The sequence below is a fragment of the Pleurodeles waltl genome, chromosome 10 (genome assembly GCF_031143425.1).
Source record: "Pleurodeles waltl isolate 20211129_DDA chromosome 10, aPleWal1.hap1.20221129, whole genome shotgun sequence".
In the NCBI taxonomy this organism is placed as follows: Eukaryota; Metazoa; Chordata; class Amphibia; order Caudata; family Salamandridae; genus Pleurodeles; species Pleurodeles waltl.
Genome location: NC_090449.1, coordinates 577,139,812 through 577,162,842, shown reverse-complemented (window position 1 = coordinate 577,162,842; position 23,031 = coordinate 577,139,812). Strand labels below are relative to the sequence as shown.

The window sequence follows — 23,031 nt, the reverse complement described above, 5'->3', positions numbered from 1 at the left end:
TTATACATAAATAAATCAAGAAATATATAAATTATAATTTGGTCGAGCTCTCTGTGCAAAGTTGCAAAATATCAGACTAATTTCATTCATCACTAAAAAAGGGCAAGATTTTCATTAGGCCACATTCTATAGTCCAGCAGATTCATGCTGTCAAGAAGCAACCCACTCAGTTAACATATATGCCTGTATAAATTAAATTGTGGCAAGGAAACACACAAAAGTATTTTCCCTACTATAGTAATACGTGATGAAAACAGAGCGACAGGTATGTTTATGATCCCTAAAGGTTACCAGAGATTAGACTATAGTTGCAGAAGCAAATCCTGTGTGCCTGTTTCAGACCTTAACTCAGTCTGAAAAACAAAAGGGTTTAACTTTAAACCACACACATTTCATGTGATGATCCATCTACCATTGCCTCATCTAACCTTGCCTATTCCAGTCCTCCTTGTCAAAACCTTAATAGTCTGCTACTTTATATCTTGCTAGAGTCTCTATACCTCTCATAGCTCTCTGTAGGTGGGATCCGATGCTATAGCACTCACCACCCCTCATTGTCTTATTTAGGATAATAAACCTTAATGCGAATACACAGTTGTATGAACCATTAAATGTCTATAAAATTAACTACCCTTCATTATGTCACTTCAACATCATCATTATAACAACTTTACTTGGTTTCTTATCACAATTTCCCATTCATTTCTCCCATGACAGTGAGAGCACAACTTGAGCATGATTTGTTTAGAAGAAACATGCACAGCGTATGTTGCGTCCAGGTTCTGTTCTAATGCTCTAACCCCTCTCCTAGATTGGGACCATTTTAGATGGAAAAGAGACAATTTCAATAAAATGGGAAATGGGAAAGCAGTGACAAACCTACAGTTTGACAGAGGGCATAATTTTGATCTTGGTATTAACGGTCCTGCCGTCGACTTTTCGACTGGAAACCTACTCGTTGAGGTGATGGTCCACCTGCTATAATTAGATGTTGGGGGCCCCATAGACCAAAGCCCGCATCCAAACCACCATCTCTGCCAATAAATACCTCCTGCGTTGATATCAGGAGAGGGAAAAGGGGATGCAGGTGGGACCCCAGCGACCCTTCCTGTCATGCAGATTTAGATGTGCCTTACCACCAAGAACAAAAGTGTGGTCCAAGCTCAATGTCTGAGTTGGCGGATTGGGGGACAAAGGGGTGAGAACTCCCCTTTTTGACTGGACAACACCTGCTATCACTGCTGCCACCGACCCACGGAGAAAACATGACCCCCCCCCCAATTGCCAGACTCGAAGGTAAGGACACCACATTGCCAGGGTATGTTTAGAGGGCACTGCACAGAAGGTCGGAACTACTACAGACATATACATGTCACAGTAATTTAATTTTTGTAAATTACTGTGACAACCATATGTTGGGGACATGAGTGGGTCAGATATGGATGGGGACACACTTGTACACAACACATATCGCACACATACACAACTGTCAATATGATGCCAGTATTCATTGGCAAATGAATGCTGGCACCATAATGATGGTACATTCACACATATTTTAGCTCTCCTTGGCACACATGTAACACCCCTTGGACTGCAGGACGGAGATGTGAAAATAGTAAGTCCTGTGATCCCATCCAGTCTCCTGCATCCAGGGTGGAGGGAACCTGGAACAAAGGGACCATCCTACATTTGTCGTTTTTCAGGAAGAAGCTGAGAGGTTGGACATCTAAAATAGGATGAAGGCGAGTGTCTTTCTTTAGCATATGGGAGTAGCACTCAGTACCCACTTCCTTTGCCAGAACCCTCTCTATGGCTCCATTGTACAAAACAGCCTGGACTTTCCGTCACAGATTTGACAAATGGTCATCTGAAACAGGTTCTGTTATAGGTGATATATGCAGTGGGTCTGACAGAAATGGCCTACTGGATGGCCATGTGCTACCAAAGGCAAAGTAAAGCAATTTGGAAACTGAAGCAGGTGTGAAGGACAAGGCAGTATGCTACTGCTTCTGGCCTAGACACTGCCAGCTAGATCCCCGAACCCGGCTTGAATGAACTAGGGATCTGTTGTTGGGGTGGCGGGCCTTGGCACTGCCTTTGCACAGAACCCCTTACAAAGCCTCATGGGTGCAGAAAGGCCTAGGGAGTGCACTGCGGGCCTACTTTCTTTGAAGTGGTTCTGTGAGGATGGCATCAAATAGCATATCATTCAACTATGTTTGAATGCCACCAGAGAAGCATATAGATCTCACTCACATGTAGCGCCAAAGCACCACACTGGTACTGACTGCCCTGCCCAAGCAATGAGTAATGTCCAGTCCAGAATGGATCACATACTTTGCTGCATCCTCGCCATCCTGGAAGATCTGTGCTAAGTTATTGCAAAACTCTTCAGGGACTGTCAACAAAATCTTGCTGATCATATCCCACAATGGATGTGATCATCTTCCAAGCTAGCACTGACAAACTGAAGAGCTAGGCTGGCAGACAAAAACACTTGGGCCCAGATTTATGCTTTTTGCCGCAAAATTGCATTAACGCAGTTTTGCAGCAAAAAGTTTAGCGCCGACTTGCGTCATTTAACAACGCCAGCCGGGTTCCGTATTTATTGAATGGCGCAAGCCGGCGCTAAACTTGGGCTCGCGTCTTCAAGAAAGACACTAGCCGGGTCAGGGTGGCGGTAGGGAAGGAGGTGGTTGTGCGTCAGAAAATGACGCTAGCCTGGTTAGAGGCAAAAAAATGCCTCTAACCAGACTGCCACCATTTCCTGGCGCACAACCACCAAAAACATGACTCTTCTCTTAGGAAAGACAGGAGTCATGCCAACCACCCCAATGGCCAGCTCAGGGGTCAAGTGTCCCCTGGGCATGGCCATTGCACCCTGTTCCATGCAAGAGGCCCCAGGTTAGGGCCCCTGATGGCACTTTAAAAAAATATATATGTATACTTACCAATACTTACTCTACTTACCTGGTATGGGATCCCTCATCCTCTGGTGTCCCTTTGGTGTGGGTGGGGGTGTTCCTGGGGCTTGGGGAGGGAACCAGTGGTCCCATCCAATGGTGTTTAACCATGGAAATGGGTCCACAGGTCCCCTAACGCCTGGTCTGACCCAGACGTTAAATAATGGTGTGAAGCAAGCCTTGCACCATTATTTAGCCCCTCCTCTCACCCGTGTGTCATTTTAGCACGGAGGATAAATATTGGGCTATGGGGATAGCACCATTTTTTAGATGGGAACGCATACCTTGCATCTCATTGATGTAAAGTAGGTTCACGCATCCAAAAAATGGTGCTAACTAGCGTCAAAATATTAATATGGAGTTAAGTTTGCGCTGAATTTGAGTTAATAAATTATGCAAATTTGGCACAAACAGAACATAAATATGCCCCTTGGTGCTCCCATACATTTGGATTCTCTGTCAGGAGGTGCCATAGAAAATATATTTGGACTGAGACTACTTGTGGAGGACTGGACAAACAGTCTTTCCAGTGTAGTACTCTTAGTCAGGAAAGCAGTCTCCAGAGCCTGGCTTTTCGCATCTGGACTTCTGTCTTTACCAGCAGACAAGAGCAAGTTTTGGCCCAGGTGCCTATTAGTGTATTTGTAAATGCATCATTAAAAGGGAGATGCTTTTCAACAGATGCTTATCCAGGCTGCAAAACTTCCGTAAGCACATTAATCTAGACCTCAATGGAGGGGAGCTGTTAAGTCTGAAGCTTCGGCCATAAACCAGATGACCACATCTATAGAAGCTGATTCATCCATTGAGGAGATAGGGAGTTAACTCAATCCAGTGTTGGAGGAGCTGTACAAATTATTGACATCCTGCAAATCCATGTACAAATAAACATCATCATAACACTGGGCTCCATCCTCATCATCAGCACTGTTATCTCTGAGATTATGTTGCCTTTGGCCAGAATCTGAGCCAAACAAGTTGTGTGGTATTTTTCCAGGAGGGCAAGTGTTCTATCTAAGCTGAAATGAGGCAGGACGGGTTGTGGCATATGACAGAACTTCGGTTGAGGCCAGGTTTCAAGACAATAGGGTCCCCCTCCAGCATCAGCGGTGTTGGGGAAAGTGTTGTTGTGACAAGAACTGATGTGGGTCATGGCACTAGGGTCAAATTCAGGATGGGCATCGGCCCCAGTGCCTGAGAAGTCCCTGTACCCGAATCAAGAGGCCAAGAGAGTTGTGGACAGATCTACCAGCAGTAAACTAGCTGGAGGCCTCCAAGGATCCATGGGGCCCAAAGGCCTGCCTGAGGGAGGCAGAGGGTGTCGAAAATGCATATCAAGGTTTCTCTCAAATCCTCTATCTGCTGCTCCATCGCAAACTTGGAGTGCATCAGAATAAGTTGGGATCTGGGTAGCAAAGCTAGGCTAGTAGACGGAAACATTATCTCCCCAAAAGTGTCCAGCTTTTTGAATTAGAAACAGGCTGAGGTCGGCTTTGGTAGCTGAGGCCTACAACACTAGGCTCTCAGGAGAGGGTGTTAGTTAAGGAAAGCTGGGCCCACAGGTGCATGGCAATGGCGGAGGGCAATCATTCTGTGTATGATCACCCCTGTGTAAAGTTTGGCCCAGGTCCCCAGGAGAATGTCCATGAGAGCTTTATTGAATTGGACTAGGCCTCCGCAGAGCTCAGCCCCAGTTGAAGCAGTTTGGTAAGGAAGTTAGACGCAATGTAAGGAAGCTTTAGCTCAAGGACCTCCACAGCCCTTCTCACAACCATGGCAATGGATGCCCCTTCCTCCGTGCAGGTGCCAGAATCTGGAGACATGTCCACCCCACTGGAATCTCCCAGGTCCTTGTATTTAAATACAAACTACAAACTATATCTCAAGCTGACGAGGACAGATTGGACACCCGCTTATCATTAAAAGAGATTGGGCAAATAAATAAATCAATATAAGGAAAACTCCTGATTCTGATAGTATTCCAGCTGCAATCTTCAAAAGTTTCCATAATCAACTATGTCCTATTTTACTCTATTTCAGCAATTTGCAAACAACACCTCATTTGAATGGTTATTTAAAGATGCAATAAAAATTGTTGTTCTTAAGCCTGACAAAGATCATGCATGGGATTTTCAATTATCATCCAGTTTGCCGTATTAATCATGATTATAAAATGTTAGCCAGCAATTTGGCAATTAGATTAGCTCCAAGTTTGAATTCAATCATAGAGCCTGAACAGAATGGTTTTTTGAAAGGTAGATTACCAACCTACAATACTAGACGTCTGTCATAATATTGACTATTTAAACAATATTAAACATCTCAGTTGATCACTTGATTTGGATGCTGAAAAAGCATTTGATCAGATATACTGGCATTTTTATTTAAAACCATAAAGCATTTCATTTTGGTCCTTAATTTAATTGATAGTTATGACATAAAGGCCCTCATTACAAGGCTGGCGATCTTATGACCGCCAGCCTTTATGTGGCGGTCCAACCGCAATATTAAGACCATGAAGGTTAGACTGCCAGGGTACCGGCAACACTGCTGGGATCCATGATCCCGATGGTCTGGCAGTTGCAGAGATCACAATCAGCCAGGGCAGTGCTGCATGCAGCACCTCCCTGCTGATTACGACCTTGTTCTCCGCCAGCCTTTTCATTGCAGTTTTACCTCCATGAAAAGGCTGGTGGAGAACAGGTGCTTGGGGCCAAAGGTGGCCACAGGGGGGCCCATGCACGGCCCATGCACTAAGTATGGGCAGTCCAGAGGTCCCTTCTGACCAGCACCATCGCAGCAGACAGTGAACACTGCGAGGGTGCTTGTGCAACCTGTGGGCTACAGCATTGCCGCTGACTCGATTACGAACCAAAGAAAATTCTGTAGCATGTTTCCCGCTAGGCCATTGGGTAGAAACTGAGGTTTCTGCCTGCAGGCCTAGCGGGAAACTCCAAATAGGTTAAGCAGGGTGGACGCCACTGTCGAGACATAGGCAGACTGGCTTTCTTGTCCACAAAACTCAAAATGAGCGTCAGTATGTCTCTTCCTGTGCTAATGATATTACTTATTCCTCTTTTAATTCATTAACCCCTTGGGTGCCAAGGAAATAACTGTTATGTCCTCAGCTGCCCCGCTCGGGTGCCGAAGACGTAACCGTTACGTCCTAGACCTGCCCATGGCCTCCAAACCCCTCCCCTGGGCAGGGATGGAATGGGCATTGCTTCCCCTTCCACTGCCACCTCCCCACCCCCCCCAGTGACATATGATTACATCAGTGCGCGATCGCAGACTGACCCTCATGCATTTCTCTTCCAATCGGGGGTGGGGGCAGGCAGAGCGACATGAATGGAAAAGAAAGGCCAGCAGTCGGCAAGGGCCGCTCCCTAAGGGGGGCATTTTTCAATTAGGCCTTTTCTGCCCCCCCCCCCGGGGGCAGATTAACCTATTTTAATTAGACGATCTGCCCCCAAGGGGGGCAGAAGCCACTAGACTCCAGGGATCATGTTATTTTTTATTTTTTAGACGTGGGGAGCAACCCCTTAGGCAAGGGTTGCTCCCCTGGGTGGGTGGGGCAAATTGTTTTTAGGCCATTTCTGCACCCCTTGGGGGCAGGGCAGCCTATTTTTAGTAGGCCAATCTGCCCCCAAGGGAGGCAGGAACCACTAGACACCAGGGATTTGTTATTGTCACGTCTATTTCACGCAAGAGGAGTGACCCTTTAGGCAAGGGTCTCTCTCCTGCAGGGCAAATTTATTTTAGGCCATTTCTGCCCCCATTGGGGGCAGATCGGCCTATTTCAATTAAGCCAATCTGCCCAAGTGGGGAAGAAACTACTAGGCACCATAAATGGGGACAATGTTGTTCTGCTCACCAGTGGGCAGATGGGGCAATTACTCCTGATCCACTTCCTGGGGGGCGGGGGGGAGGGGCAGAAAGCCTTCTAGATTCCAGGGAAGTAGAAAACAAAATATTGGGGTGGTGGCTACCAACCAGTATGGGGATGGATATGCCTCCACTCCAACTGAAGGGGATAAAAGTCTTTCAGCTCTCCCCCGCACACTAAAAGATCTTATCCTAATGGCAAGCAAGAGTACATTTGATTATTTGGGGTTTGTGTTTTACATTTGGGCCATGAGAGCTTGTCTAACTCTCAAAATCGGCCCACTTGGAATCGTGAGGGCTGCACTTTTTGGACTTTGGGAAGCTGCGATGTAGAAAAATCTACAAGACCTAGACACATCTGAAAAGTAAACATCTGGGTGAGTCCAAGGTGGTGTGTTTCATATGTACCCCGCACCATTTTCTTACCCACAATGGCCTGCAAACCTCATACTTTTGCTTGAAATCACACATTTTTTCCACATTTTTGTGATGGAACCTTCGGGAATCTGCAGGAATCCACAAAATTCCTACCAGACAGCATTGTCACATCTATACCGATAAACATTCTGCCCAAGTTGTAAGCCAAAAAACATTTTGTTTTCAAACTGCCTTTGGTCCCCCGTCAATTTCGACATGGCTTTTAGCTCTTCCCTGTCACAGGCACTCGGCCCACCTACACGTGAGGTATAATCTTTATCGTGAGACTGAGGGAAACGTTGGGTGGTAGGAAGTTTGTGCCGGTGTGGTGATCTCACACAGAAATGTGGGGAAAATGTAATTTTTTAGCTAAATTTGAGGTTTGATGAGGATTCTTGGTTTGGTAGATTTCCCTAGTGGTTGCTGAGCCTAGGACAACAAACACATGTCCCTCCCACCCCCACAAAAACAGGTAGTTTTGTATTCGATAATTTTAATGTGTCTACACAGTGTTTTTGGGGCATTTCCTGTCGCGGGCACTAGGCCTACCCACACAAGTGAGGTACCATTTTTATCGGGAGACCTAGGGCAACGCTGGGTAGAAGGAAGTGTGGCTCCCTTCAGATTCCAGAACTTTGCAGCAGCGAAATTTTTTGATTTGATAAAGATTCTGCGTAACAGAACCTGGTGAGAGCGCCACAAGTTACCCCATCCTCTGTTCCCCAGGGTGTCTAGTTTTCAGAAGGTTTCCGCCCATCAGACCAGTGGGAAAGTGTCAGCAGCATTGTTGCCGGCTTGTAATTGAGCAGTGGCAATGCTGCCACCAGCAGGGTGCACCAGCACCCTCATAATGCTCACTGAATGCACAGCTGACAGTGAGCATTACGAGGGTGCTGGGTGGGTGACCACTGCACTGGCCATGCCAAGTGCATGGGCATTGGAGGCCCCCCCGTAGCTGCCCGCACCTGTTCTCCACCAGCCTTCACCATGAAAAGGCTGCTGGAGAACGAGGTCATAATCAGCAGGATGACGCTGACTTCAGCAGCGCCCTGGTTGTTTCTGACCCCCGCCACCCTCAGCCCGTCAAGATCAAAAATTCCGGCAGAGACTGCGGTAGGTCGGTGGGGCTGCCCGCCAACATTGTAATTTGGAGGGCAGAACGCCACAATCACAGCAGTCCAACAGCCACAGCAAGTGTGGAGGTCCGAGGACCGCCACACTCATAATCAAGTCCATAATTCCCAAACTGGTTTAATTAAATGTAATTATTTCTTACAAGTCTATTATATAAATATGCTATTTGTAGATCTTAAATTCCAAAAGCAGCAATGTATTTATTCAATCTTTTCAGCTAATAGAAACATTTTACTGCATTGTCTATTAACTATTGTTGAGAGTGGATATTGTTTATGATGAAGAAAACTGAGGTTTCTTTCAATAAGAATTACAAACTACCTTTTATACACCTTCTAATTTGGGATAATGCTTGATAAGTAGACTGTCAAATATTGATCCAACTAAATACATTCATTAGTTACGTAACTAATTTATAGAACCTTTATATTATGTAAGAAGCTCCTTATACATTTTAGAATTTGTTTCTTTGTTTTTATATTATATATTCTTGCATGCCTATTAAAGCAATTTATGCTGATATTTTTTGCTTGTTTTCTTGTTACCTTATGCATAACGTCATTCAAATATTTTGAACGGCAATCTAGCTGCACAATACTCTATGTAAATCTGTAAGAAAGTGTTTTAATGGAAACGGTATTTAAAAACACTTACAACAAAGAGAACATGTAAATGTTTGTAGAACTCAAAATGCTTTTCATCAATAGTTTTAAATGGTATACACCTTCAATAAAGTACATATCAATTACGTGGCCAGGAAGGAACACAAGTGAAACATATATTTAGAGCTAACATTTAGGATCATTCTAAATATTCCTTCCACCACTCCTTTAGTTGTATGATTTGAGAATTTGTGTTCATCCCTCTTACTATCTGACCAGTTTGGAAGTGTCCTCATTCATGCAAGTAAATTTATTTTACTTTGCATAAATATGCATTTTTTCAGCTTTTGGTTAGAGCTGTGCCATTAGGACAGTTTGACTAAGGTTCTGTATGGCTTCACAGTTACCTTTTTATCTTGGGAATTAAATGTGCCTTTACACGCTTTAGAAATTCAGTGTTTTATGTATCCTGATCACAAATAGTGAATCTACTGTACAGCTTACAGATGAAGTGTGAAAAGATCCAGAACTGTTTAGGCATGACTATGTTACGCGTTCACCACAATATATTTTACCATCAGAAGGACTGTGGTGACAAGCGGCTGAGTTATGTCATTGTTTGTCACACAAAATACATTAGGATGCAGTGTAAATAATATAAAATAAGAGCAGACACACACGCATTGCCAAAAATCCAGCCGTGTTATTGGATCATGCAAAGGCAGTTTGACATACAGAGATGTATAAAACAATACAGAAAGCAGCACTTACATGATGATGGTTTTCTTTGGAACTTTAGTTTCCTGTTCTGTGACTACAGAAAAAACAGTATGAACAGCATGGGGTTAGAGAAATGCAAAAGCTGAAATGATCAATCTAACTGTGTTAAGGTAAATTAATAGGTCTCAAGTGGTACTGGACTAAGGACTTTTATGCTCTCTATAGACCCCCTGGTTTGATCATTTGAGAAGCTTGCAGTGGTGAACGCTGCAACAATATTTTCTTTGCATCTGATGGCAGTAGAATGACAGACAGCAGTTGTAACAATGAGAAGATGTGCAGTATTATTTGTGTGTACTCAACAATTAGTCTACTTCAGAGGCACCTTAGATTTCCTCTCCCTGGCTATGTTAAGTAAACTTCAACTTGACTTTAAGGGATTAAGGCTTGAGATGTGTTACAGAAAGTACATATTTGATTGTAAATGAAAACAAACGCTTCTACCTACATTTTTCAGGCATTCAACGTATCTCTCGGAATCAGAATGTCTACCTCATTTTGCTATTAAAAAATATTAGTAGGTAATCTAAATGTGCATCCAGATTGTTGGTATGACTCATCCTTATCTACGCTCTTTACAGTTCTGATTTTGCACAGTGTAACAACAATGGGTCTACTGTGTACTAGATCGAAAGTTATATTTGTTTGCCATGTTTTCTTAAAGAAAGGCAAAGAGACTAACTGTGAGACCAAATAATTTTACAAAAAGTATGTATTTGTCATATACATCTGGACACTGATATGGGTGTACTTTTGTTGCCCTTTTTCCTCAAGTGGCACAACCTGGAAATAATTGCTAGTTTTTTTTTTCTATTCTGACCTACATACCTTTCATTTTTTAAAGACAGCTCTGATAGGCACCTCTTTAATACAGAGCTCAATTTTTTGTAAACTTGAGGGACGTGCTGCTTCTCTGTTTCATTGCAGCTGGCCACACAGTACACTGGGGTTTAGAAGCAACTGCAAATGGATTATTTTAAACCTACCCTGGCAGTTTGCATTAATTGAAGTACGTAGCTTTATGTTTGTGAGTCAATAGTTCGAAATTATTATCCACATTTCCATAATCAAATTATACACTCTGTCATTTGCCAACATTATTAAAATCATATTCTCAAGAATCCCTGATGTGAGTGCAAATGTTTAACTAGTATATGTTCTACTTCTTCAAACCTCTGAGATGTTTTAGGCTACAACCTTCTGGACCAATGTGTAAATCAAATGTCATGTTCTCTGCAGCTCCAATAAAAAGTGGACTTGTGATCTCCATACACTTTTAAACATGAATAAATATGAAAAAAACATGTGGGTCATGAAGATGAAGAGATTTGGGGTCATTAGAAAGGAGGCCTACACTTTTACAATTAATTCAAATTGGTTGATGAAGGACTGAAGAAGCTGCAATATTTTGTGCCCATTGCTGTTGCTTTTGAGCAACCAGAAATATGTTAACATCTTCAAGAGCTATATCTTAAAAAAATGTTATACCTTTTAGCTAGAATTAATTATCTCCATACTTAGAATTCCCAATTACTTTGAATTAATTATCTGCATGCTAGGTTCAGCATGAACTATGTACCAGGAATACATGCTATTATAAGTTCAGTGAATTGATCAATATAACTATTAAGCCCTATCAGCAAAAGGGGAAAGTGAAATGCAGTCAGTGGTTTTTGGTAGCCATCATTTTGCTAGGTACCATTATACAGTAAGAAAACCAAAATGGGAAATATCAGCATCTGTGATCTGGTAAAGGCTGATATACTTCAGACATCATAATAATGTAGGATGTCCAGTTTGGGTACTTTTATGATTTCCGTTTGAACATGACTAATGCCATCTCACTGGATTTCTCTGAGATTTCCGTGGTCTCCCTTGTGGTAATGCACATGCTCTAATGTGGCAATACTGAATAAGAGGGTAGCTGGCCATGTCAACTACTTCATAAGGTGGTGACTCTTTTTACCATAGACCTTTCTTTAAATCAGCTAGAAAGGATACAAGATGTACTGTGTTTTAACCAACATTTCTTCTCCAAAAGGTATCTTCTGTAAAGGTATGGGACATTCAAGAGTGATGGATACTAATGCTCAAAACACTTTTAACATTTTAACATTTTTAAGCAAGTATTCTTGACTTTGGTGCACCATCCAAAAATCAACTTCATTTTTAAAATGTCTTTTGGGCTTCCACATCAGATTTATTTGTTTTTGGTCTCTTTGACATTTTTAAAAGGACTTTTATTTTCGGCATGTTTTTATTGCTTTACTGTTCCGCTTGGTTGTGTTTAACAGTCTAAATGTTGTTTAAATGCAATCTTTTATTTTTCGTGACATATTGAAATTGTCATGTATCCCTACTTAGACCTGCCATCAATAACATTCAGAATTAATTAAAAATTATAATAAGATCTTTGAAACCATCCATGTCATTGACGTTTATGGCCATATAATGTTATAAATGGAGAGAGGCATGACACTTCTGGAATCAGAATTGTTATAATCATATATATCTTGTGACAACTTGCAAATGTCTACTTTGTGTCTGGTTCATAAACACAACATATTATTTTGTAAGGAGAGAAGTCTATGAGGCACACAATTACTGGTATGTGTACAACATTTTTTTCTAAGACTGTGGATGTCAAATAAAAAGGTACCTTTGAATTGGGGTATAATAACTAATGTTTTAACTAACATGGTGCACCAATAAACACTGAAGTTATTGTTAAGATGCTATCATTGTTATTTTTTTTGTTATTATTTCCCTAATAATATTTCTAATGTTATTACTATTGTTATCAGCTTCAATATTGCTATTTTAACAACAAGATCTCCCTGGAGATGAGTGTTCAACTCTACAAACACATTATATTCTGTTATTGTTATCAATTATACTATTAATAATATTAAAAGTTCCAATCCAAACTCTTCAAGAGTAGAGCTAAGCATTGCCTCCTACAATTTATCAGCAGAGGTAAGAAAAGTGAAAATTAGCCCAAAGGTATTTTTCTTGCAAAGACAATGAAATGGCTGATAATGTAAAAGCACATAGGATACATCCCTGAACCTTTTAAAAATGAAGATGAATGTAGCTTTTACTATCAAATAACTGAATGATCCAGGGCCTCGTGAGCTATTTTCACATCTAAGCATGACTTATGCATGCATTAGAAACCAGAAAATAGATTAGAAATAAGTTTCATATCTGTAAAAGGATTTATTCATGCTGGGATTTCAATATGAATAAGTCTCTCCCTGTTTAATGGGGAGCGAGAGCTTCAGGGCAGGAATACCCTTGAAGTTTAGGAACCTGCACAAACATACGTTTGTGGGAATTATCTAACTATTTTCCAGCCCTTTCCAACACTGCATATGGTCAGAGTTTTACCCTCTCAACTTAAGGAATAAACACATTTCCATGATGGGAAGCCCCCCAAAATTCATGAAGTGCAAAGAAAGAGTTATCTCAAAAGGGAAACTACATTCCTTACGTGGGGAAAAATGAATACATTTTGTTTTTTACATGCAAATATATAAACAAGAATAATTTCTCATAAAAAGAGAGGATTCAAAATCCCTTTTTTAAATGATTAGTTAAATACAGGCAGTCAGAACTGCATTACCATGAGTTTGGAAATGTGCAAGTGTAGATTTTCTACCATTTTTAAGAATGGAGCCGGGAATTTATGGATCATACAACTCAGAAATAAAATTCTTAAACATATTAGGACTTATTCATAAAATGTGATGTCAATTATTAATCATATGATACAAATGTGCAAGGCCATCATTTTCACATTGGGCCATATTAAGGTAAAATGATAACACACATTCTAACATACTGCACCTCACATTGTCTTATTCATAAAATGATTCCATTTATGCATGTGTAATAGGACAAAATCCTGATCCACATTTTATTAAATTTTTCTTTTAATGTTTGACATTTTCCCTAGCATTACTCTTTTATTTCTACATATATTCTATAGAAACTGGCCAGCTTGGTTTATTTTCCACAAATTCAGATGTGCCAATGGACTGAACTTTCAGCACATCCACGTTGCAGTTGAAAATGTACGAAATCTATTTTTAAAAGCTTGTGATTCATCAGTATGTCAAGGAGGAGTGGGCGTTTACCATATTTCAGTAGGATTCCCAGGATAACTCATTTTTCATAACTCTGAGAAAACCTACTGGGGCAACTTAAAACAAAGTTTATGCCAGTGTCATACAGCAATGGCAGAGTAAAATATGCACTCACCTATTGTTTCATTTGCATATTACATATGTTTCTTGTTTTGTAAATGTGGAAGCTATGTATTTTGTTTCAGGCAAATGTCAAACTTGCCAGATAAACCCTTTATGACTATAGCCCACGTGTTTTACATGTGTTTTAATTTTAATCAACAGTTGAAACATTACACAACTCTTGAATATACAGTAGCCAGCAAAGTTTTCGATATGGTGCTAGCTATAGTCATTGTGCTCTAAGAGATACATTGGCTACCATTGCAGCATTTGTATTTCATATTTGTATTGGGATATCAACTTTTATCAGTCTTATTGTATTAGAGCTACAATTGAGGCAAAGGTGTGACTCCTATTTTTTAAGTTCTGCTATACATCTATGGAAAAATCTAGGAAAGGAAGCACTGTTGTTTAATGGCATTCATGCAGCAATGATCCCAAACACCTGGTTCAAGGAGTTGTCTTTGGTCCACAGGTGACCCATACATTGAGGTATTAGGCTATGCTGCCCTGGCTGGAGTAAGCATTTGCTTAGCAAAGAACCAATATTTGGTGCCTTACTTTTGTATGAGTTAAATATGATGATACTAATTATAAAGCAAAAATTAACTAATGGGGTTGCACTTAATAATGGAGCATGAGAACATAATGTGGCTGAAATAAACACTTATGCTAAAAAGAAAACTTCAGAAGGACGTTAACACTCAAAGTATTTAGAAAAGCGACCCATAGCATTTACTAAGAACAAATGGAAGGCCCCAGTGGTTTCATCATACTTAAAATCTGCCCACAAGTCCAATTATCAAAACAAACCCTTAACTACAATGCACAATGAAAGTAGCCTCATCTGCATTAATCTACACTGATTACCTTTCTTTTGATGCTGTGCTACAATTCATATATAGCTTCTGTTTTGGTTGGACCTGGCAAATAAACCTCTTCCTTAATCTTGATTATTACTTTCTTCCTGACTCATGAACGCTAGCAGCAGAATCTTCCTAAAGGAATCAGTACTCTCTGTGCTTTATCTCTGACAAGAAACTGGGAACTGCCTAAGAAATACATGCTAACAGAAAACTCTTTATACATTCTGTTCAGTGATATTGTAACTAAACCAACTCAGAGGTATCTGTGTTGACTGCATTTACCAACCTTAGTGCAATATGTAATGGCTTTTAAGAAATGGAAACATAATTTGAGACAAATGGATTACCCTAAAACATGCCCTTAATAAAAACCAGAAGCAAATGTAAGCAAAAGTACTGGCAAATACCACTGCTCTTCAACTGCAACTCATCTTAACTGAGATTTATGAATTATTCAATACTGAACATGTGTTCGCAATCATAACAAAATACTACAATGATGCTGCACATATAGTAAATGGGATCATTTTAAATGTATTCTTCGCATTCAAAGTACATGCTGATTTTTATTTAAATTATTAGCCACGTTTTTATATATTTTCCCAATGTGGGTCGTTTGTGTGTCCTTTATTTTACACTTTTTTATGTCAGTTTCAAATTTGGAAGTTCATCATACATAGATCATCATTTCAACTTTCACAGTGGTTACAGGAAGAGAACAGATCTGCAAAGCAAGGGAAGCTGATATGTAAGTTAGTAGCTCCAAACATTAGGCTCAAGCACTTCACTACTTGGCACTCTGTTCCACACGTTAATGTGTTAGGCCATTTTAGGTGTACAAAATATTGTAGCCCTCAGAAACTCTCAAAGTGGTTTCTGATGCCAAAGTACCAAAGTACCCATACAACTTATTTCAACAGCATGCAGTGTACTATTACGATTCTGACCTGAACAAACTAAGCTTTTAGTCTATGGTGTTCTCTACTGTGCAACTAATTTAAATGATCCATTCTACCAGAGATACAGAGATAGACTGATTTACTACAGTTAAGTTTCAGGCACTTGCAGAACATATGTTTATCGTTTGCTCGGTCTTTGCTGCCTTAAACAGATTTTTCTTGGACTGAGCTTGAAAGTTGTAGTCAGTCTGTGACCCTTTTTACATAATTAAATCTTGAATTTCCACGAGTTCAAATCAGTAGGCATAGGCAATAATGTTATCAGCTTGTTTTATGGTATGTCTGGAACATTTTGAGGTGGGTTCCGTTTTATGGGTCCTATTTACTGAGATCTGATCAGATCCTGCTTTGAGATTTCTAAGGCATTTTTAGAGGAGTATGATGCTATGAGTTTGCTTGCTAAGAATGTGTTCATAACATGAGTTTTCATGTATACCACATGCTCCTGCACAAAGGTGACCACTTCTGGAAATAAACCCTCATCAATCCTTATAACATCCAGTAAGTTATTAGACTACACATTAAATTCTGACCACAGCATGTCTGTTAAACACATGCGATTCCCACATGTAGTGACAGCTTGCAGAGCAGTCATATAACATTAATTACTGTTCATAGTTTTCACCTTACAACAAATGCAAAGATATGTTTACATAGTGGTTGTAAAATGATTAACTCATTTAAGAAGTGGAATATCATTTTTGATGAACTGTTCCAACTTAGCAGGTTTACAACAATGAATATGTTACGTTAATACAATTTTCCATGTGCAACACTTTGTTAACTATATGCTGTCTCCAATGGGTCACAAAATGCATATTATCCAATGAAACACTAGGGCCCTCATTCTGACCTTGGCGGGCGGCGGAGGCCGCCCGCCAAAGTCCCGCCGTCAGGTTACCGTTCCGCGGTCGAAAGACCGCGGCGGTAATTCTGACTTTCCCGCTGGGCTGGCGGGCGGTCGCCTTCAGACCGCCAGCCAGCCCAGCGGGAAAGAGGCTTCCACGATGAAGCCGTCTCGGAATCGAGCCGGCGGAGTGGAAGCTGTGCGACGGGTGCAGTTGCACCCGTCGCGTATTTCACTGTCTGCGCAGCAGACAGTGAAATACATGTAGGGGCCCTCTTACGGGGGCCCCTGCAATGCCCATGCCAGTGGCATGGGCACTGCAGGGGCCCCCAGGGGCCCCGCGACCCCCCCTACCGCCATCCGGATCCCGGCGGTCGGACCGCCGGGATCTGGATGGTGGTAGGGGGGGTCGGAATCCCCGCGGCGGTGCAGCAAGCTGCGCCGCCGTGGAGGATTCAATGGGGCGGCCGTACACTGGCGGGAGCCCGCCAGTGGTGCCGGTCCGACCGCGGCTTTACCGCCGCGGTCGGAATCCCCATTGGAGCACCGCCGGCCTGTCGGCGGTGCTCCCGCGGTCCTCCGCCCTGGCGGTCTTTGACCGCCAGGGTCAGAATGAGGGCCTAGATCTTCATTGATACATATACAACAGTTTTAACTTTAATTTTCTGGATAAATATATTCTACCTATTTATTTAAAAATGAGAAGTCATTTTTTCTTTATAAGACTTGAAAAGCAGAATTAACTTGTGCACCTTATACCAGCTATTTTTTATGTCTAACACTATTTTACATCTATGAATTGTGTATCAAACTGTCTCTCATATTACACAAGCAGTCACATTTTCTGCATTGACTGCAAACACTTGGCAACATATTGAAGCACTCTTTCAAATATGTTTGATTAGATCACAAACACATACTCTTTTTAAGCATGCTATTTTCTTTGAAGGCACCTTTTATTCATGCTAGGTTGTCTGTGTTTTTTTAACACACTTTGCAACTATTGATCTTCCAATTATGCCAAGCATTGTGTTAATGCAACTGAATATGCAATATTATAAATGATTCCATGTCCGGCAATTTAACACATTTATGATGATCCCCAGTTTCTAGGTCTATGGTACATGCCATCTTTCACCTACTACAGTGCACTTGCTCTGAGATAAGATCACACATACAGGCAATCAAAGCAGTTCTGGGACCCTCTATCAAAAATATACCAGGGCTCACAGTCTGACTCCTTGAGACATATATCAACATGCCTAAATGTGTCACTCTAAAAGAGATTAATTGGTTTAATGGAATTCTGCAATTGCAACAAAGAGAAAGGGGTGACTTTCAACGGCCAAATAATCAGTTTATACTATGTTGCTTTTTATTTATCATCATTTAGATAACCAATATTTTGCCGTAAAACAAAGAGAACATGGAAAAATATGTAAATGTTTGATTTTTATTTTAAACCCCCTCTGGAGACACAGAGGAGCTTCCTTGTCTCCCCTTTCAAGCGATCCACAGCCAGGAAACCCCACTAGACACCAGGGATTTCACTTGAAAGGGTTGGCCTCCTCTGAAAATGCCCCCCTGGCATATATATATATTTTTTTCAAAGTTAGTTTACCCCAGGGGTGGGAGGGGGGTGCAATCGCACAGATATGATAGGTTTTTCTAGGTGCCTGCTGAGCTAGAGACCAAAAATCACATCTAGGCACTTTCCAAAAAATACGTCAGTTTTCAATGTAAATATTTGATGTGTCCATGTTGAGTTTTGGGGTGTTTCCTGTCGCAGGCACTAGGCCTACCAGCACAAGTGAGGTACCATTTTTATCGGGAGACTTGGGGGAATGCTGGGTGGAAGGAAATTTGTGGCTCCTCTCAGATTCCAGAACTTTCTATCACCGAAATGTGAGGAAAAAGGGTTTATGTTGCCAAATTTTGAGGTTTGCAAACGATGCTGGGTAACAGAACCTGGTGAGAGCCCCACAATTCACCCCATCTTGGATTCCCCTAGGTGTCTAGTTTTAAAAAATGCACAGGTATGGTAGGATTCCTAGGTGCCGGCTGGGGTAGGGGCCAAAATCCACAGCTAGGCACTTTCCCAAAAACATGTCAGATTTCAATGTAACAATGTGATGTGTCCATGTTGTGTTTCCTGTCGCAGGCACTAGACCTACCCAAACAAGTGAGGTACCATTTTTATCGGGAGACTTGGGGTAACACAGAAAAGAAGAACAAGTGCTATTGCCCCTTGTCTTTCTCTAAATTATTTCCTTCCAAATGGAAGACAGTGTGCAAAAAAGAAGTCTATTGGAGAAATACCCTGTAATTCACATGCCAGTATGGGGTCTCCGGAATTCAGAGATGTGCAAATAACCACTGCTTCTCAACACCTTATCTTGTGCCCATTTTGGAAATACAAAGGTTTTCTTGATTATTATTTTCACTCTTTATATTTCACCAAATGAATTGCTGTATACCCGGTAAACAGTGAAAACCCATTTGCAAGGTGCAGCTCATTTATTGGCTCTGGGCACCTAGGGTTCTTGATGAACCTGCAAGCCCTATATATACTGCAATCAGAAGAGTCCAGCAGACGTAACGATATATAGCTTCCAAAAACCTGCTATAGCTAGAAAAAGATATAGAAGAAAATGTGGACAGAAATGGCTCTTTTTTCACCTTAATTTCAATATTTCTTTATTTCAACTGTTATTTCTGCATGAAAACCTTGACGGATCTACACAAATGACCCCTTGCTGAATTCAGAATTTGTCTACTTTTTAGAAATGTTTAGCTGTCTGGGAGGCAGCACTGGTTTCACACTGATTGCTATCACTAACTGGAAGGAAGATGAAAGCAGAAAAAATAGTAAAAAAGGGGTATGTCCCAGTAAAATGCCAAAATTGTGCTGAAAATCTTGGGTTTCCAATTCAAGTTTGCCTGTTCCTGAAAGTTGAGAAGATGGTGATTTTAGCACCGAAATCCCTTTGTTGATTCCAACTTCGGGGAAAAAAACACATGCTTTCTTCTGCAGCCCTTTTTTCGGAACAAAAAAAACAAAATTTTAGATGTGTTTTGGCTAATTTCTAGGTCTCCTCCAGGGGAACCCACAAACTCTGGGTACCTTTAGAATCCCTAGGATGTTGGGAAAACGGGATGCAAATTTGGCATAGATAGCTTATGTGGACAAAAAGTTATGAAGGCCTAAGTGCAAACTACCCCAAATAGCCAAAAAGGTCTAAGCACTGTGTGTAAGGGGGGAGTTTAGGCCCACCAGCTAAGTGGTTAATTATAAGGGGTGGGGTGGTTTTGTTTTCCCCACTGTCCTTACCCCTTTTATGAGGAGCACGTCATTGCATGTTAAAGTGTATGTGCCATGTATTTCAAACATGTAAAAACCCTCAAAGTTCCCATCTATGAATTTGCATACCAGTTTTGACTGCAACCTTATTTGCACCATGGACCATGTATATGAATACATTTTACTCATAGTCAATAAGTTATCTCTAGAACCTCGTGGTGTCCCCCCACCACGACAACACAAATATTCTACAAGATTAGACTATGTTACTCGTCATGAAACTTGTTGTCTGGAGTTTTCAGCTTTTTCTGGTGACATAGTATTCCTGTTACCTTATCCTCTTCCCTCTTAGACTAAGTGAATATATTTTTAGCCTTGTGGTACTCTTCTCTGTCTTTGCGTCTGTACTGCAAGTGGTGTAAAGTCTGGAAACAGCTACACCCTTGCAATTGTTCGTGCATTATGGAACTCCATTTTTTGGCTTCCTGCAGTATTGTATCTCTGTCTCAATAGTTCAGCATGCATGCAATTATGGCACCTGGGAGGTTGGACTCCAGTGGAGGTGGGATCTCTGAGACTCTATGAGCCCTTTTTAGCTCAAAGAAACTGAACAGTCTCTTGGCACTCATGACGTTTAGGACCTAAGGCCTCATTATGAGTTTGGCGGTCCCACCACAGGAGCATGGCAGTGACGTTCCCCCGAGCATATTACAATGTTTCCGCTGGGCTGACCAGCAGGAATTTTGTAATACGTGTTCCTGTCAGGCTGCCCGGTGGAACTAGTGTTAGGATATTGGCCCTAACACTCCAGGACCCTCGGAATGCACACCGTCTGCAAAGCAGACACTGCACATTCTGAAGGTGCCGGGGAGGGGGACACCTGCGGCCCCCAGCACTGGTTTTCCACCAGCCTTTTCATGGCAGGCTCCGCACCATGAAAATGGAGGCAGAAAGAGGGGGTAGTAATCGGCTAGGCGTCGCTGAGTTCAGCGCCACCATGGCTGGTTACAAGCCCGACTGCTGTCACCCCTTCGGGATCTTTGATTCTGCTGGGGATGACAATCTTGTAGGCAAGTCTGCCCACCAATCTTGTAAAGTGGCAGTCGGACCACCACAGCCATGGCATTCCGACTGCCACTGTGAGCAGGCACGTAATGAGGGTACTAGTCTTCCACAAAGAGTTCTGCACTGGGCCTCTCACTTCATTCTAGTATTTCAACAATCCTAATGAAATTTCGTCTAGAACTGCCTTCAACATCTTTTGTTCTGGCTAATAAAAAGTCTGGATTTCCTCACAGTTGTGTCACATTCTTTTTCAGCGTTATGATTGCTCCTAGATGTTTGCTCGATAACTCCTAATCTGGTGGATTTTTTAAGGTCCTCTAGCAGCAGGTTGACTCTTATGGCTACTAAATCTACATTGTGTTCCATTATGGTTCTGGGGTCCTTAACTGCAATTAAGTGTTGAGTGTGTATGGTCGGGAACCTAGGGTGCCCCTTCCAGGCTTCCCAAGGTTCCTTCTGTTGCTCAGTTAGAACCTGATCTAAAAAAATTATATTTCTCTAGCCTGCTTTGTTGGGCTAGTTTAGCATTCTAGTCACTGCCCATTATCCTGTCTGCCCTGCATCTGATTGTGCAACTAGAATCAGGTATATCTCGTTAACTCAGATTTTACCAGTTATTGAATTGTGCATTCATCTTTGCAGAGCTATTACTTTCTTGTTGATGACTCAGGGAGTATGGACTAATCTGTTTTGTTTATCTGTTCTTCCCTGCAACTTCAAGCTGGGTATTTCCCTTATATGTGTAATAAGGTATTCACCTGTTTGTGGTGTGCCAGTTATGAGATTCAATGGGTCAGCATTTCATAATACAATCTGTTTTATGGTCTTATTGTTCAGGCCAATCTGTGTAGGTGCATCCTGACTGGATATCATCAGTGGATCTCTTCGGTGCCACTATGATATGCCGGTCAAAGGGAAATGTTGTGCTCCCATTCTTCTTTCTTCTCCTTACATTTCAATTTGGCAGCATTCCACCACAGAAGTCAATTTCTCACAATTAGGTGGATTGATATTCACTCAACCCATTCTTTTGGCCTCCCCACCATAGGGTTAGAGTACTGGGAATCAGCAGTTGCCCATGTCTTCTTCACCCTCAGTATGCTCTACCACCGATCTCCTGTGTCCCCTCAACCTGGTCTCACCTAATTGTGGGTCCTGACTTGTTTCACACCACATCTTGATTCAGGCAGGGGGTTCTCCTTTCTGGCGATTGATGTCCCCCCTCACATACTTGAGGGCCGGTATTGCACTCAAAACGCTGTTGCAGTGGCCAAAGTGTTTGCTGCCAAGCCAAACAGAACTCCTATTTCTTCCCAGCTGAGTATCAAGGGAGGACGGGTACCTTCTTTCTTGTCCAGGCTGCAATTCTGCCTAATGTCTGTCTCAATCTGGTTTAGACGTTTTGTCTTGTTGGATTCTCCTCGAGTCTCCTATTCTTGATGGATCGATGTTTGGGAACTTAGACAGTTTGGGGAAAGCTTGGCTAAATTGTGGCCATCTTCTCTAAAGCGAGCCAACGCTGCGCAGAAGTAGGTCATTCTTAAGTGAAAGAAGTCACACCTCTTTGTTTTTTAACTGTTAAGATTTTATTTGCAATGTTAACTGTCTGTTAGTTTAATTTAGCATTAGTCTGTTTTTAACTGAACTTATACTTTCTTCACAAAGTAATTCTTTAATGGACTACAGGGAGTGCAGAATTATTAGGCAAATGAGTATTTTGACCACATCATCCTCTTTATGCATGTTGTCTTACTCCAAGCTGTATAGGCTCGAAAGCCTACTACCAATTAAGCATATTAGGTGATGTGCATCTCTGTAATGAGAAGGGGTGTGGTCTAATGACATCAACACCCTATATCAGGTGTGCATAATTATTAGGCAACTTCCTTTCCTTTGGCAAAATGGGTCAAAAGAAGGACTTGACAGGCTCAGAAAAGTCAAAAATAGTGAGATATCTTG

General features: G+C 41.7%; 1 protein-coding gene across 2 annotated transcripts in view; it reads right to left on the bottom strand.

Annotated features, from left to right (window-relative positions):
• OBSCN (obscurin, cytoskeletal calmodulin and titin-interacting RhoGEF) overlaps positions 1-23,031 on the bottom strand; it is a 1,961,032-nt gene that overhangs the window by 786,928 nt on the left and 1,151,073 nt on the right. The window contains exon 98 of one of the 2 annotated variants that reach the window (XM_069211033.1): positions 9,776-9,818. The exons of the other annotated variant lie outside the window; for it this stretch is intronic. Coding sequence (XP_069067134.1) covers positions 9,776-9,818 — 43 coding nt within the window. The remainder of the gene's footprint in view (positions 1-9,775; positions 9,819-23,031) is intronic. 2 annotated transcript variants of the gene reach the window in all.